The sequence below is a fragment of the Heterodontus francisci genome, chromosome 4, assembly GCF_036365525.1.
Source record: "Heterodontus francisci isolate sHetFra1 chromosome 4, sHetFra1.hap1, whole genome shotgun sequence".
NCBI classification, from domain to species: Eukaryota; Metazoa; Chordata; class Chondrichthyes; order Heterodontiformes; family Heterodontidae; genus Heterodontus; species Heterodontus francisci.
In genome coordinates, this window is record NC_090374.1 from 41,627,375 (window position 1) to 41,641,867 (window position 14,493).

The 14,493-nt window shown below is 44.6% G+C and overlaps 1 protein-coding gene across 1 annotated transcript in view; it reads right to left on the minus strand.

Annotated features, from left to right (window-relative positions):
• The window catches only part of LOC137368789 (ufm1-specific protease 2-like), a 93,497-nt gene extending 90,392 nt beyond the window's left edge, over window positions 1-3,105 (minus strand). The window contains exon 1 of the mRNA XM_068028993.1: window positions 3,056-3,105. Coding sequence (XP_067885094.1) covers window positions 3,056-3,105 — 50 coding nt within the window. The remainder of the gene's footprint in view (window positions 1-3,055) is intronic.
• Window positions 3,106-14,493: the final 11,388 nt, after the last annotated feature.

Here is a 14,493-nt window from a genome sequence, read left to right on the forward strand (position 1 = left end):
ATGATTCCTGCACAGTACCATTTATTGGACAAAAAAAAATGCACCCTGGCCTGTAGGGAGTGTGAGATTCAGTATGGGAGTGACCTGCAACATTGAGCCTGAGAACATATATAGTCTTTCCTTTCATTTTTTTCCCTTTTTGGCCTCCTTGTCTCGAGAGACAATGGGTAAGCACCTAGAGGTGGTCAGTGGTTTGTGCAGCAGTGCCTGGAGTGGCTATAAAAGCCAATTCTAGAGTGACAGACTCTTCCACAGGCGCTGCAGGTGAAGTTGGTTGTCGGGGCTGTTACACAGTTGGCTCTCTCCTACACTTCTGTCTCTTTTCCTGCCAACTGCTAAGTCTCTTTGACTCGCCTCTCTTCAGCCCCGCCTTGATAGCTGTCTGCCAGCTCCAGTGATCGCTGGCAACTGGCTCCCACAACTTGTGGTCAATGTCGCAGGACTTCATGTCGCGTTTACAAACATCTTTAAAGCGGAGACATGGACAATCAGGGGGTCTGATACCAGTGATGGGCTCACTGTACAATAAGTCCTCGGGGATCCTGTAATCTTCCATGCGGCTCATATGGCCAAGCCATCTCAACCAGTTCAGTAAGGTGTACATGCTGGGGATGTTGGCTGCCTCGAGGACTTCTGCGTTGGAGATACGGTCCTGCCACCTGATGCCAAGGATTCTCTGGAGACAGCGAAGATGGAATGCGTTGAGACGTCGCTCTTGGCTGACATACGTTGTCCAGGCCTCGCTGCTGTACGGCAAGGTACTGAGGACACAGGCTTGAAACACTCGGACTTTTGTGTTCCGTGTCAGTGCGCCATTTTCCCACAGCCTCTTGGCCAGTCTGGACATAGCAGCGGACGCCTTTCCCATGCGCTTGTTGATTTCTGCATTGAGAGACAGGTTACTGGTGATGGTTGAGCCTAGATAGGTGAACTCTTGAACCACTTCCAGAGCGTGGTCGCTGATATTGATGGATGGAGCATTTCTGACGCCCTGTCCCATGATGTTCGTTTTCATGAAACTGATGGTTAGGTCAAATTCGTTGCAGGCAGCCGCAAGCCTTTCGATGAGTCTCTGTAGACACACTTCCGTGTGGGATGCTAATGCAGCATCGTCAGCAAAAAGGAGTTCCCTGATGAGGACTTTCCGTACTTTGGTCTTCGCTCTAAGACAGGCAAGGTTGAACAATCTGCCATTTGATCTTATGTGGAGGAAAATTCCTTCTTCTGAAGGCTTAAACGCGTGAGAGAGCAGCAGTGAGAAGAAGATCCCAAACAGTGTAGGTGCCAGAACACAGCCATGTTTCACACCACTCAGGATAGGAAAGGGGTCTGATGATGCACCATTATGCTGAATTGTGCCTTTCATATTGTCATGGAACGAGGTGATGATACTTAATAGCTTTGGTGGACATCCGATCTTTGCTAGTAGTCTGAAGAGACCACCTCTGCTGACGAGGTCAAAGGCTTTGATGAGATCTATGAAGGCAACGTAGAGGGGCGTCCTTGCTCGTGGCATTTCTCCTGTAGTTGGCGAAGGGAGAACAACATGTCAATGGTGGATCTCTCTGCTTGGAAGCCGCACTGTGCCTCAGGGTAGATACGCTCAGCCAGCTTCTGGAGTCTGTTTAAAATGACTCGAGCGAAGACTTTCCCCACTGTGCTGAGCTGGAAAATTCCACGGTAGTTGTTGCAGTCACCGCGGTCACTCTTGTTCTTATAGAGGGTGGTGTCCTGTGGTACTGCTCCCTCATCCCAGCACAGGCAAAGCAGTTCATGGAGTGCTGAGAGTATAGCAGGCTTGGCACACTTGATTATTTCAGGGGTAATACCGTCCTTTCCAGGTGCTTTTCCGCTGCCTAGAGAATCGATGGCATTACTGAGCTCCGATTTTGTTGGCTGTTCGTCCATCTCATCCATGACTGGCAGGAGATTGGGCTGCATTGAGGGCAGTATCAGTGACAACATTTCCCTGGAGTACAGTTCTAGGTAGTGCTCCACCCAGCAGTCCATTTGCTTGCATTGGTCAGTGATCGTTTCTCCTGATTTAGACTTGAGGGGGCGATCTTCTTGATGGTTGGCCCAAAAGCTTTCTCAATGCCGTCATACATTCCTCTGATCTTTCTGGTGTCAGAGGCCAGCTGAATACGACTGCATAGGTGTTGCCAGTAGTCGTTTGCACAGCGCCTGGCTGTTCTTTGCGTGGTGCTTCTGGCATGATGTGCTAAGGATGTTAACTCGCTGGGAGCTTTCTTGTAGTTCAGAAGTGCAGTGCACTTAGTGGCTATGACAGGTTCCAGCTCTTCAAAGTGAGATTGAAACCAGTCTGCATTCTGCTTCTCAAGTTTGCCAAAGGTGGTCATTGCTGAGTCATAGATGGCATCTCTGATATGAGCCCACTTGGTCTCTGTATCCCCTGGAGTGTTTTGAAGAGCTTTTTCAAGCGAATTGAGAAACTTTTGTGACAGCTGTGGATAAGAAAGTTTTTAGACTATATATAGTCTAAAAACCCAAAAATATGAAATCAAATTTAGGATTGGTGTCAGAATTTCTGCCTACAAAGAGTGATTAGAATTTGGAATGGGCTTGAGGCTTGTAAACCTTGACCACCCCACCCCCTCCCATGCCAAAAAAACTCTGCTGTTCCACATCACCCATCAGGTGGGGTATGAGAGACAAAAAGCTTGATATTCAGGAGGATTTCCCTTCAAGATGTTGTGATGGGTGGAATATAATTTTTCCTAAATAAATAAGAGATTAGTTTATTTATTCAGAGATACAGCACTGAAACAGGCCCTTCGGCCCACCGAGTCTGTGCCGACCAACAACCACCCATTTATACTAACCCTGCAGTAATCCCATATTCCCTATCACCTACCTACACTAGGGCAATTTACAATGGCCAATTTACCTACCAACATGTAAGTCTTTGGCTGTGGGAGGAAACCGGAGCACCCAGCGAAAACCCACGCGGTCACAGGGAGAACTTGCAAACTCCGCACAGGCAGTACCCAGAATCAAACCCGGGTCCCTGGAGCTGTGAGGCTGCAGTGCTAACCACTGTGCCGGCCTTCCTTGTTTATATTTATCATAGTCCTGATTGTCCATCTTCATATCATCTCCGGGGCTAAAACAGTTACATTATAAGGACGCACTGCATAGACTCGGCTTATATCCCCTTAAGTATAGAAGATTAATGAGTGATCTAATTGAGGTGTTTAAGATGATTAAAATATTTAATAGGGTATATAGTGAGAAACTATGTCCTCTGGTGAGAAAGTCCACAACAAGGGGGCATAACCTTAAAATTAGGTTAGTTAATTCAAGGATACACAACAGATAGTGGAAATCTGGTTCCCACTCCCCCAAAAAGCTGTTGAGGCTGGAGTCAATTGGAAATGTCAAAACTGAGATTGATTTGTTTTTGTATTAAGTATTAAGGATTAACGACACAAGGCGGGTAGATGGAGTTAACACACAAATCGTCCATGATTTTATAAGTAGTACAGCAGGCTTGAGGGGCTGAATAACTTACTGCTGTCCCTATGTTCCTAATATGCTTCCTATGATGACATGACTAGAACTGCACACAGTACATCAGACAGCACTAAACAATGCCTTTATGGTCTCTCCCTCAACCTAACACTGACTATCTCATCTACTGTGGCATTGCTCACAGATAGTCTGAGCTACATCACATGTGTGATTTTGGTAACAAACTGTCCTTTTAAAGTCACAATTGAGTCATCCCTGTACGAAAAGATATAAGAACTAGGAGCAGGAGCAGGCAATTCAGCCCCTCGAGCCTGCTCCGCCATTCAATACGATATTGGCTGATCTCATCTCGGCCTCAACTCCACTTTCCTACCCATTCTCCATAACCCTTCAACCCATTACTAATTAAAAATCTGTCTATCTCCTCCTTAAATTTACTCAATGTCCCGGCATCCACTGCATTCTGGGGTAGTGAATTCCACAGACTCACGACCCTTTGAGAGAAGTAAGTTCTCCTTATCTCTGTTTTAAATCTGCTATACCTTATCCTAAAACTATGACCTCTCGTTCTAGATTGCCCCACCAGAAGAAAAATCCTCTCTATGTCTACTTTGTCACTCCCCTTAATCATCCTGTCTGAGGACCGGACCAGTGTGAGACTCGGAGACAAACGGCAGCCGCTTGCTGACACCCTGGAATCGACCCGAAACCAGAGAGCGGATATTGGACTGAAGGACTTCGGTCTCAGTCAAAGGTGCTGCGGATGGTGCAAATGTCACCGGAGGTCAGGGCTGCTCCAACCGAGTGACAATGTCTCGTTGATGATATTTGGGGGTTTGTTTAATCGGTGCAGTGAACAAACTCGCGGCAACTGTTCCAGAGACTCCTGTAAAATGAAATAAAAACCTCAAGAACATCGAGAGTCATCGGGGTGCAGAGACAGAGGAGAATTAAAACCCGGGCAGAAATACAGCAAGAGAAACACAGACTCCAGCTGGGAAGTTAAAGGTAAAGAGGGGCAGGGGAGAGGAACTAGAGTGAGAGAGAACACCAGTGGGAAGGACATGACAAAGGAAACCATCCGAGACCTGGTAAATTAAATAATACCCGAGGGAAGTGAAAAGTAAAAGGGGAACCAGATAGAAGTGAAATCGGAATGGAACAGGTGAGCGTATCAGAAACATGGAACAATCCCAGGGGATGGAAATGAACAGAACATTCCAGTGTATAGAATAGAGAGTGGACAAGGTCATCTCACCTGCCGAGAGAGAAGACAGGTTAACATTCCGAGTCTAAATCCTGTATCGGAACTGGGAATTGACAGATCAGCAAGGACCTAGTGTAGGGCTGGGGAAAGAAGGAGGGAGAATGAAGAAACAAATAGAAGCTGAATTGTAGAGAGGAACTGACTGGGTAGAATGAGCTGTGAACTCCAGGAACCCGGTGACCTACTTGCCTGTAATGTTGCTCCATAGGCGGAAGGTGCCATTATATGGTATGAAGGAAGTGATATATTGTCGGCGGTGACTGAAATAAAACAGTAACTCAGGACTATCATTATCATAAAAGTGACTGGGCCACAATAACTCATTAACCCTTCCCCCTCCACACCCTTTCCACATCAGAGCACTGAACAGATCAATGTGCATCATCTCAGAGAGATGTACAGTGATAGTAACTGTGCTGTAAAGGAGACAGATATTTATATCTCAGCTGTGTACATACGGCATACACAATCGAGACAGATTGAGAGACAGCGACACAGCGACACAGCCTCTGGTTTAACTCAGCGAGAGTCAATAACTCAGCCTATCCATGCAAAATGCTCAAAACAATCCCCAGAAATCATTCAAAGCTCACAATAGGATTCCTGCTACACAAACACAGCTGATGTACACAATGAGTGAGATACAGTGATCTCCATATTGAAAGTGGGCGCCCGTGCAGAAAGGTTGTGTGTCCAGCCATAGCCAGCTCAGGTGGTCTAACAGTGGTGGGGGAGGGGGGACAGGGTTTAGACATTGCAAGGAGCAGGACAGCAACAATTTGTGTGAAGCAGCAACACCTGGAACTCAGCTTCCAGTAGCCCCTAAAGGCTGCTTCAAGGACAGAGGGAGGCCCCTGAACAAGACGAACAGTCTAATGGAGAAAGAAAAAGATTGACTTTTTTCCCCAACTTCTTAAAAGTTGATGATGAAAGTTGGTGGGTGGGTGGGGGGAGGGGCAGGAAGTGGCTGCGGTTTGCCAAAGTGAGGCGAATGTGTGACAGTCTCAGGCAAAAGCGAAGGAAAAGGCGTTTTCAAAGCTGAGCAACACCGGGAAGCAATAGAGTGAGCGACGGGAGTGACACAATTTAAATCGATTCAATTCCTGTGATAGCGTGGGTGGGAGGACAATTCCCACATTAACTGAACGTGAGGCCTGAGACAGTTGCTCACACAAACTGGACCAAGCTCTTTCATTAAGGCACAACCCGAGCTTGGCCACTGGGCTGCTCAGTCTAGCAGATGCAGCCCAGATGTTACTGGTTTTCAGTTTCAGCAGAGAGTTCCAGCAACACCAGACAGCAAACTTGGACTGAGCCCAGATTAGCACTATCGGTCCCACATGTTGTAGAACCGAGTCAAAGGGGCTAAAAGGGTTAAATTATGAGGATGGGCCGGCTTGTATTCCTCTGCATTAGCGGAGACTAAGGGGTGATCTGATTGAGGTTTTTAAAGGATTTGATAGAGTAGATACAGAGAGAGACTATTTCCTCTGGTGGGGGAGTCCAGAACAAGGGGGCACAACCTTAAAATATGAGCCAGACCATTCAGGGGTGCCGTCAGAAGCAGGTCATCACACAGAGGGTCACGGGAATTGGAACTCTCTCCTCCCAAAAAGCTGTCAAGACTGGAGGTCAATTGAAAATTTCAAAACTGAGATTGATGGACGTTTTTCTTCGGTACACGTATTGAGGGATACGGAATCAAAGTGAGTGAAGGAGTTAAGATACAGACTAACCATGATCTAACTGAACAGAGAGTAACAGGCTCGGGGGGCTGAATGGCCTTCTCCTGTTCCTGTGAATCACAGAGGTACCATTAGGCCCAGGAATTGCCCACTCTGATAACCTCTTTTAGGATCACATGACCCTCCTGGAGAGCTTTGACCCTCAAAATGAAAACATGATCCGGGATGAAAAAGGGACATTGAGATTCCAGTCACCCACAATCTCTCCACATCCAGCCTATCAAATGTCAGGAAAGGGTTTGATAGGGGGAATGTGCAGAAACGGTTTCCACTTATAAGTCAGTCCAGATCAAGGCAATGTCTCTATAAGATAGTCACTAACAGATCAAATAAAGAATTACCTTACACAGAGAGTGGTGAGAATGTGGAACTCGCTGGCACATGGATTGAGGTAGAGAGCACTGATGTATTCACAGGGAGGCTGGATGCATACATGAGGGAGAAAGGACAAGAGGGGCACAAGGGGGACAGGCTGGGAAGAGGGAATTAGGGTGGGAGGAGGCTTGTGTAAATGCTGATGCAGACCAGTTGGGCCGAATGGCCTGTTTCTGTGCTGTTGATACTATATACCTCAAATAGATCTTCTCTCATTCTTCTAAACTCTAGAGAGTAAAGGCCTAAACTGCTCAATCTCTCTTCATAAGAAAACCCCTCATCTCTGGAATCTAGTGAACCTCCTCCAATGCAATTACATCCCTCCTCAAGTAAGGAGACCAAAACTGTATGCAATTCTCAAGGTGCGGTCTCACTAATGCATTGTACGTTTGCAGCAACACTTCCCTACTTTTATACTCTATTCCTTTAGCAATAAATGCCAAAATTCCAAAGAAGGGTCACTGACCCGAAACTTTAACCCTGCTTCTCTTTCCACAGATGCTGCCAGACCTGCTGAGTATTTCCAGCATTTCTTGTATTTATTCTGAAATTCCATTTGCCTTCCTTATTACCTGCTGTACCTGCATACTAGTTTTCTGCGATTCATGCATGAGGACACCCAGATCCCTCTGCACCAAAGCTCTCTGAAGTTTCTCTCCATTTAGATAATAATTTGCCTTTCTATTCTTCCGACCAAAATGGATAATGTCACACTTATCCATGTTAAAACTCTATCTACCAAATTTTGGCCCATTCACCTAACCTATCCATATCCATTTGTAAATTTATTCTTTCTTTATTGCAACTTACTATCCCACCTATTTTAGTGTCATCTGCAAATTTGGCTATGGTACCTTCTATCCCTGCATCCAAGTCATTAACATAGATTGTAAATAGTTGGGGCCCGAGGACCGAACCCTCTGGCACCCCACTATTTACATCTTCCCAACCAGAAAAAGACCCATTTATCTCTGCTTTCTGTTGGTTAGCCAATCTTCTATCCAAGCTAATAAATTGCCCCTAACCCCATGTGAACTTACCTTGTGTATTAACATTTTGTGCGCCACCTTATCAAATGCCTTCTGGAAGTCCAGATATACTACATCTACAGGATCCCCATTATCCACTTTGCTTGTTACAGCTTCAAACAACTTTAGCAAATTAGTCAAACACAATTTACCCTTCAAAAAACCATGCTGACTCTGATGGATTGCATTTTGACTTTCTAAATGTCCTGTTATTACTTCCTTAATAATGGATTCTAACAATTTCCAAATGTCAGATGTTAAACTAACTGGTCTATAGTTTCCTACTTACTGCCTCCCTCCCTTTTTGAATATTAGCTTTTTTCCAATCCACTGGAACCTTTCCTGCATCCAGGGAATTTTGGAATATTATAACCAATGGATCCACTATCTCTGCTGCCACATTCTTTAAGACCCTAGGATGTAGGCCATCAGTCCCTCGGGACTTGTCTGCCTTCAATCCCAATAGTTTGCTCAGTACTTTTTCCCTAGTGATGATGATCTTAAATAATTCCAGAGGGCAATAAAAACGTAATTGCTCTTTGGGGTGCTTGTAACTTTCCCACTCCAAGGCAAATTGACAGACATTATTTAACACTTCTAAACATCAAAATGTGACTCCAGTTTTGACATGTTAGCGAAATATAGCCAATTCCCTAATCAACACCTTCTTCGGACGTTCACATTAGGACGTTCACATTAGCCCAGCTAGGATGGTTTGATGACTGCTGAGACTCACCATTTTTCAGCGTTCACGATCCACAGGCCGCCGTCTGCACAAAAATCCTTTCGATTCTTGCTGCTCCAACTCACCAGGTACAGGAGGGGCAAGATGCTCCCTGGTTACCACGGCAACCATTCACGGTTACCAAGGCGGCCATCTTTGTGAGGGGCGACAATAATGGGGACAGTTCTGACCAATCAGAAATCTGGCCCAATCCGCTCGTGGTGTAAATAAAGATGAGCAATAATTGAGTCAGTGAAGGCTTTGGGAGTGTAATATGGGCCGTGGAGATCCAAGAGAGAGTTGAACAAAAATAATGTAATAAATCATTTTGTTTAACATTGTAAATAAATTACATGCTGGGTAGCAAGAAATATTAATGTTAAAAGATTTTATCGTAATTTTAAAGCTTATTTCCCCCCACTTTGTACTTAACGTTTTCTCCAACACCCATATTTGTCGTTTGCAGATTCTTATGCTTTGTTCATTTTCTTTCTGCATTTAAGAGAAAGACAGATTGATTGCTCTTTGTGTTCAATTGAAAGAATAACAACCACAGGACTCATTGGAAATACTCTGCTACTGTGTGGAGGGGAATACACATCTGGAATTCTATAAATTAAACAGTGGGAGTAACTCAAGGAAACATAGGTTCAAGCTGGTAAAAGGTTAATTTAGGACTGATAATAGGATCAGTTAACACTTGGAATGGACTTTCAGATAGTTTGCAGATGACACCAAAATTGGTGGTATAGTGGACAGTGAAGAAGGTTGTCTAAGGTTACAAAAGGATATAGATCAACTGGGAAAGTGGGCAAGGGATTGGCAAATGGAATTTAATGCAGATAAGTGTGAAGTGATGCATTTTGGGAAGTTAAACCAGGGCAGGACATATACAGTGAATGGCAGGACCCTGGGGAATACTGTTGAGCAGAGAGACCTTGGGGTGCAAGTACATAGTTCCCTGAAAGTGGCAACACAGGTAGACAGGGTGGTGAAGAAGGCGTATGGCATGCTTGCCTTCATCGACCGAAGCATTTAGTACAAGAGTTGTGACGTCATGTTACAGTTGTATATAACGTTGGTTAGACTGCATTTGGAGTACTGTGTACTGTTCTGGTCGCCGCACTACAGGAAAGATGTGCTTAAGCTAGAGAGGGTGCAGAAAAGATTCACAAGGATGTTGCCTGGTTTGGAGGGCTTGAGTTATAAAGAGAGATTGGATAGGCTCGGTCTGTTTTCCCTGGAGCGAAGGAGGCTGAGAGGGGCAATGTTGGAGGTATATAAAATTATGAGAGGCATAGATAGGGTAGATAGCCAGAGTCTGTTTCCCATGATAGGGGTGACTAAAACTAGAGGGCATAGATTTAAGGTGAGAGGGAGGAGTTTTAAAGGGGATCAAAGGGGTAAATTTTTCACACAAAGAATAGTGGGTATCTGGAATGAGCTACCTGAGGAGGTGGTGGAGGCAGGAACAGTAGCAACATTTAAGAGGCATTTGGACAGGTACTTGAATGAGCAAGACATAGAGGGATATGGAATTAATGCAGGCAGGTGGGATTAGTATAGATAGGCATTATGGTCGGCATGGACGCGGTGGGCCGAAGGGCCTGTTTCTATGTTGTATGACTCTATATAGTTGGAAGCAAAAAACCCTGGTGAACTAGAATCATTCAAGAAACAAGATGCAGCAAGTGGGAAACAGTCAAATCTCTGGATGACTGAATTTAAACTCCATCTGAAGATTCCACAGCCCTGTGGCCAGACCCATCCTTCATAACATCAGGAGCAGAGAACATCAGCACATGGTGAAACTTGGTTTACATATTTCTGGGTCATGCACAGCTTGATGCAGCTCAACAGAAAGGCCACCATCAGGATGAAGGGCGATCTTAGATAATGTTTTGCTCCCCCATCTGGAGATTTTATGTGCCCTTGTATACTAGGTTCATTTTTAATCACCAGATAAAAGGGAAGATGCCATTGGGCCAGTGCAAGGTCTGGCACCATGCCCAGCAACACAAGGAGCACTTTACATCACATCACCAGATTCATGCCTGTGACAAACAGCGAGTGCTGCTCCTTCAACCCAACAGTTCCATCTTCCAGCGACCCGGGTTCAGTTCTGGGTACTGCCTGTGCGGAGTTTGCAAGTTCTCCCTGCGACCGCGTGGGTTTCCACCGGGTGCTCCGGTTTCCTCCCACAGCCAAAGACTTGCAGGTTGATAGGTAAATTGGCCATTGTAAATTGCCCCTAGTGTAGGTAGGTGTTAGGAGAATGGCGGGGATGTGGTAGGGAATATAGGATTAATGTAGGATTAGTATAAATGGGTGGTTGTTGATCGGCACAGACTCGGTGGGCCAAAGGGCCTGTTTCAGTGCTGTATCTCTAAATCTAAATATAAATCTAAATCTAAAGCGGATTAAGAATTGACTGCATTCCCGTAGGTAGAAAGTTATTATCGATGCTGCGGACATCAGTGGTATCCCGCAGGGATCAGTTTTTGAGCTTTGATGCTTACTATCTATTTTAATGACCTAGATTGAAGGTGTTGGGGATCAATCTGCAAGTTTGGGGATGATTGAAGATTTGTGCAAGTGTAAGTACTGTGGGTGAAACTAAAGAAGGTGAATGATTCCATGGCACAGAGTTCTTCCCAGTGTCTTGGCCAATATTTATCACTCAACCAAAATCAATATTAACAGATTATCTGGTCCTTATCCCATTGCTGTTTGTGTGATCAATTGGCTGCTGCATTTCCTATATTGCAACAGTGACTATACTTCAAAAGTACTTAACTGGCTGTAAAATGCTTTGCGACATCCTTCAGTTGTAAAAGATGCTATAGAAATCCAAATTCTTTCTTTTACATATGAACGTACGAATTAGGAGCAGGAGTAGGCCACTTGGCCCTTCAAGCCTGCTCCGCCATTCAATAAGTTCATGGCTGAACTGATTACTCCACATTTCCACCTACCCCTGATAACCTTCCAGCCCCTTGCTTATCAAGAATCTATTTACCTCTGCCTTAAAAATATTCAAAGACTCTGCTTCCACCGCATTTTGAGGAAGTGAATTTCAAAGACTCACGACCCTCTGAGAGAAAACATTTCTCCTCATCTCTGTCTTAAATGGGCAACCCCTTATTTTTAAACAGTGACCCCTAGTTCTAGATTCTCCCACAAGGGGAAACATCCTTTCCATAGCCACCCTGTCAAGACCCCTCAGGATCTTATATTTTTCAATCTAGTTGCCTCTTACTCTTCTAAATTCCAGCGGATACAAACCTAGCCCACCCATTCCAGGTATTAGTCTAGTAAACCTTCTCTGTACTGCCTCTAATGCATTTACATCCTTCCTTAAATAAGGAGACCAATATTGTACACAGTACTCCAGAAGTGGTCTCACCAATGCCTTGTATAGCTGAAGCATAACCTCCCTACTTTTGTATTCAATTCCCATTGTGATAAACAATAACATTCTAGTAGATTTCCTAATTACGTGCTCTACCTGCCTACTAATCTTTTGTGATTCATGCAGTAGGACACCCAGATCCCTCTGCATCTTAGAGCTCTGCAATCTCTTACCATTTAGATAATATGCTTCTTTTTTATTCTTCCTGCCAAAGTGGACAATTTCACACTTTCCAACATTATACTCCATTTGCCAGGTCTTTGCCCACTCACTTAACCTATCTATATCCCTTTGTAGCCCCTTTCTGTCTTCTTTCCTACCTACCTATCTTTGTGTCCTCAGCAAATTTAGCAACCATACCTTCCATCCCTTCATCTAAGTCATTTGTATAAATGATAAAATGTTGAGGGCCCAGCACAGATCCCTGTGGCACACCACTCGTTACAACTTGCCAACCAGAAAATGACCCATTTACGCCTACTCTCTGTTTCCTGTTTGCTTGCCAATATGTTATCCCCTACACCATGAGCTTTTATTTGCTGCAATAACCTTTGATGTGGCACCTTATCAAATGCCTTCTGGAAATCTAAGTACAATACACTGGTTCCCTTTTATCCACAGCACATGTAACTCCCTCAAAGAACTCCAATACATTGGTTAAACATTTCTCTTTCACAAACCATGTTGATTCTGCCTGATTACCTTGATTTTTTCTAAATGTCCTGCTATATTGTATTTGATAATAACTTCTCCTTTTCCTTCACCCAAGGATCTTCCAGTGACAATCCCCGGTCCACATCCCTTGTTCCGTACTTGCTCACCAGTGGAAAAATCTTTCACTGTTTACACACAATTCGTCCCATGTTTCACACACACCTTTACTGGCTGCTCCTCTCTCAACATCACTCCCACTCATCATGTTGTGCTGCTGCTGCTCCTGGCTCTCCAGGAAATACTCGGTCCTGCATTCCCCGGTCTCCCTCTCAACCGCACAACCCGGATCAATCCCCTGACCCCCAGTCTCCCTCTTCCCAACCCTGTCTGTGTCCAAGTCCCTCCACCCCCACTCCCCACCACCGGTGCTGTTACACTCTCCCTCTACACCTGCCTGAGCACCAATCTCCTCATCCCCAGTAATAATCTCCATCTTTCCTTCTGCCTGATTCACCAAGCTCCCATCCCCATTCCCAACTCTCCCTGTCTCCCCAATGTGCACCCATCCACAACCTCCATTCGCCAGTCACTGTCTCGCCCTGAGCTATCATCCACCTGATCCCCATTACCCAGTCTCCCTCTCTCTCCATTCCCTAACCTCCTGCTTCCCAACTCCTTGACTCACTCTTCTAAGAGCCCCAGCCCACTGTCACAGGCAGAAAGTAGGCAGGCAGAAAGTAGGAAACTATAGACCAGTTAGTTTAACATCTGTCGTTGGGAAATTGTTAGAATCCATTATTAAGGAAGTAATAACAGAACATTTAAAAGTCAAAACACAATCCATCAGAGTCAGCATTGTTTTATGAAGGGTAAATCGTGTTTGACTAATTTGCTAGACTTCTTCAAAGATGTAACTAGTAAAGTGAATAATGGGGATCCTGTAGATGTAGTATAGCTGGACTTCCAGAAGGCATTAGATAAGGTGCCGCACAAAAGGTTAATACACATGGGGCTAGGGGCAATTTATTAGCTTGGATAGAGGATTGGCTAACCAACAGAAAACAGTGATTCGGGATAAATAGGCCCTTTTCAGGTTGGCAAGAAGTAACTAGTGGGGTGCCAGAGGGTTTGGTCCTCGGGCCCCAACTATTTACAATCTATATTAATGACTTGGATGCAGGGATAGAAGGTAGTCCAGCCAAATTTGCAGATGACACTAAAATAGGTGGGATAGTAGGTTGCAATGAATAAATAAGAAATTTACAAATGGATATGGATAAGTTAGGTGAAATGGCCAAAATTTGGCAGATGGAGTTTAACGTGGATAAGTGTGAGGTTATACATTTTGGTCGGAAGAATAGAAAGGCAAATTATTATCTAAATGGAGAGAAACTTCAGAGTGCTTTGGTGCAGAGGGATTTGGGTGTCCTCATGCATGAATCGCAGAAAACTAGTATGCAGGTTCAGCAAGTAATAAGGAAGGCAAATGGAATTTTGGCATTTATTGCCAAAGGAATAGAGTATAAAAGTAGGGAAGTGTTGCTGCAACAGTACAAGGCATTAGTGAGACTGCACCTGGAGTATTGCCTACAGTTTTGGACTCCTTACTTGAGGAGGGATGTAGTTGCATTGGAGGCAGTTCAGAGGAGGTTCACTAGATTGATTCCAGAGGTGAGGGGTTTATTTTATGAAGAGAGATTGAGCAGTTTAGGCATTTACTCTCTAGAGTTTAGAAGAATGAGAGGAGATCTAATTGAGGTATATAAGATGATTAAGGGGATTGACAAAGTAGATGG